This window comes from Mandrillus leucophaeus, unplaced genomic scaffold, assembly GCF_000951045.1.
Source record: "Mandrillus leucophaeus isolate KB7577 unplaced genomic scaffold, Mleu.le_1.0 Scaffold151, whole genome shotgun sequence".
Classification (NCBI taxonomy): Eukaryota; Metazoa; Chordata; class Mammalia; order Primates; family Cercopithecidae; genus Mandrillus; species Mandrillus leucophaeus.
The window spans coordinates 1,751,884-1,754,130 of NW_012101488.1; the positions used below are offsets into that span (position 1 = coordinate 1,751,884).

General features: G+C 50.6%; 1 protein-coding gene across 1 annotated transcript in view; it reads right to left on the reverse strand.

Annotated features, from left to right (window-relative positions):
* SYMPK (symplekin) overlaps positions 1-2,247 on the reverse strand; it is a 50,819-nt gene that overhangs the window by 17,268 nt on the left and 31,304 nt on the right. Inside the window, exon 12 of the mRNA XM_011975125.1 lies at positions 88-292. Coding sequence (XP_011830515.1) covers positions 88-292 — 205 coding nt within the window. The remainder of the gene's footprint in view (positions 1-87; positions 293-2,247) is intronic.

Here is a 2,247-nt window from a genome sequence, read left to right on the forward strand (position 1 = left end):
ACACACACACACACACACACCACACACACACACACACACGGCTGGGCAGGGCTCCTGTCCTGCCTTAGCACCCAGAAGAGGACTCACCGGGGCTGAGTGACAGGGATAATGGGCTCTGGCCTCCTCTTGGCCTGTGGTGCCTCTTCCTCCAGAGGGGACATGGAGCTCAGGGAGCCCACCACCGAGATGGCTTGGCCCTGGGCTGACAGGCGCCGCTTGATCAGGACACTCTCCGTCTTCACCACCTTCTCCTCCTTGGGCTCCTCCTTGCACTGTTTGGTCTGCTCTACACCTGAGGGGGAGGCAGCAAACGGACACCCAGTGTGTGAGACCCACCGGCTCCAACCCGAGGACCTCCTATGTGCCCGGCTCTGTTCTGAGCCTTGTACACACAAAACCTTGTTTAAATCCACACAACACTGTCCTGGAGTGGGTACTCTTTTTATCCCCACTTTTCAGTACAACTGAGGCTCAAACTAGAAATGCCACTAATTGCTGGAGGGAGCAGCAAATGCTACAGACTCTTTGGAAACATGATGAGCAGTTTTTGTTTTGAGACTGGGTGTCGCTCTGTCACCCAGGCTGGAGTACAGTGGTGCAATCAGGGCTCACTGCAGCCTCGACCTCCTGGGTTCAAGCAATCCTCCTGCCTTAGCCTCTCAGCCTCCCAACTAGCTGGGACCACCGGCACATGCCAACATATCTAGCTAATGTTTGTATTTTTTTGTAGAGACGAGGTCTCCATATGTTGCCCAAGTTAGTCTTGAACTCCTGGGCTCAAGGGATCCTCCTGCCTTGGCCTTCCAAAGTGCTGGGATTACAGGTATGAGCCACTGTGCCCAGCCCTCATCTGTTTTTTTATTTGGAGACAGTTTTGCTCCATCACCAAGGCTGGAGTGCAGTGGCTTGATTCTGATTTGCTGCAGCCTCCGCCTCCTGGGTCCAAGCCATTTTCCTGCCTCAGCTTCCCGAGTAGCTAGGATTATAGATGCCCACCGCCATGCCCAGCTAATTTTTGTATTTTCAGTAGAGATGGGGTTTCGCCACATTGGCCAGGCTGGTCTCAAACTCCTGACCTCAGGTGATCCACCCACCTCAGCCTCCCAAAGTGCTGGGACTACAGGTGTGAGCCACCATACCCAGCCTGCAGCAGTTTTTATAGCACTGATCACACCCTATGACCCAGTGGTTCCACTCCTTGGTATATGCTCAAGACAGATGGCAGCATGTGTACACGAAGAGAGCTGGACACAAACATTCACAGCAGCTTTATTTCCAATGGCCAAAAACTCGAAAGAAGCCACAGGTCCATCCATACCGGTGTGGATAAACCAATGATTGTATATTCATGTAACAGAATACTACTAAGCAATAAAAAAAAACCAACTAGCACCTCACACGACAACATGGAAGAATCTCAAAAATGTACAGTAGGCTGGGCGCGGTGGCTCACGCCTGTAATACCAGCACTTTAATAGGCCGAGGATAGTGGATCACCTGAGGTCAGGAGTTTAAGACCATCCTGGCCAACATGGTGAAACCCATCTCAACAAAAAATACAAAAAAAAAAAAAAAAAAAATCTGCCAGGTGTGGTGGCGCATGCCTGTAATCCCAGCTACTTGGAAGGCAGGATAATCACTTGAACCCGGGAGGCAGAGGTTGCAGTGAGTCGAGATCATGCCATTGCACTCCAGCCTGGGCGACAGAGTAAGACTCCGTCTCAAAAAAAAAAAAAGGCAAAAAAAAAATTAGCCGGGCATGGTGGCAGCGGGTGGCTATAATCCCAACTACTCGGGGAGGCTGATGCAGCAGAATCACCTGAATCCAGGAGGCAGAGGTTGCAGTGAGCCAAGAAAGTGCCACTGCACTCCAGCCTGGGCCACAAGAGCAAAACTCCCTCTCAAATAAATAATAAATAAATAAAAATAAACAAACAAAAAAACCGTACGGTAAGCCAGAGAAGCCAGACTTTGTGATCTTATTTAGTTTAGTTCAAGAATAGGTAAAACTAGGGCCGGGCACAGTGGCTCACGCCTGTAATCCCAGCACTTTGGGAGGCTGAGGTGGGTAAATCACGAGGTCAGGAGATGGAGACCATCGTTGTGAACACGGTGAAACCGTCTCTACTAAAAATACAAAAAACTAGGGCCGGGTGCAGTGGCTCACGCCTGTAATCTCAGCACTTTGGGAGGCTGAGGTGGGTGGATCACAAGGTCAGGAGATCGAGACCATCCTGGCTAACACGG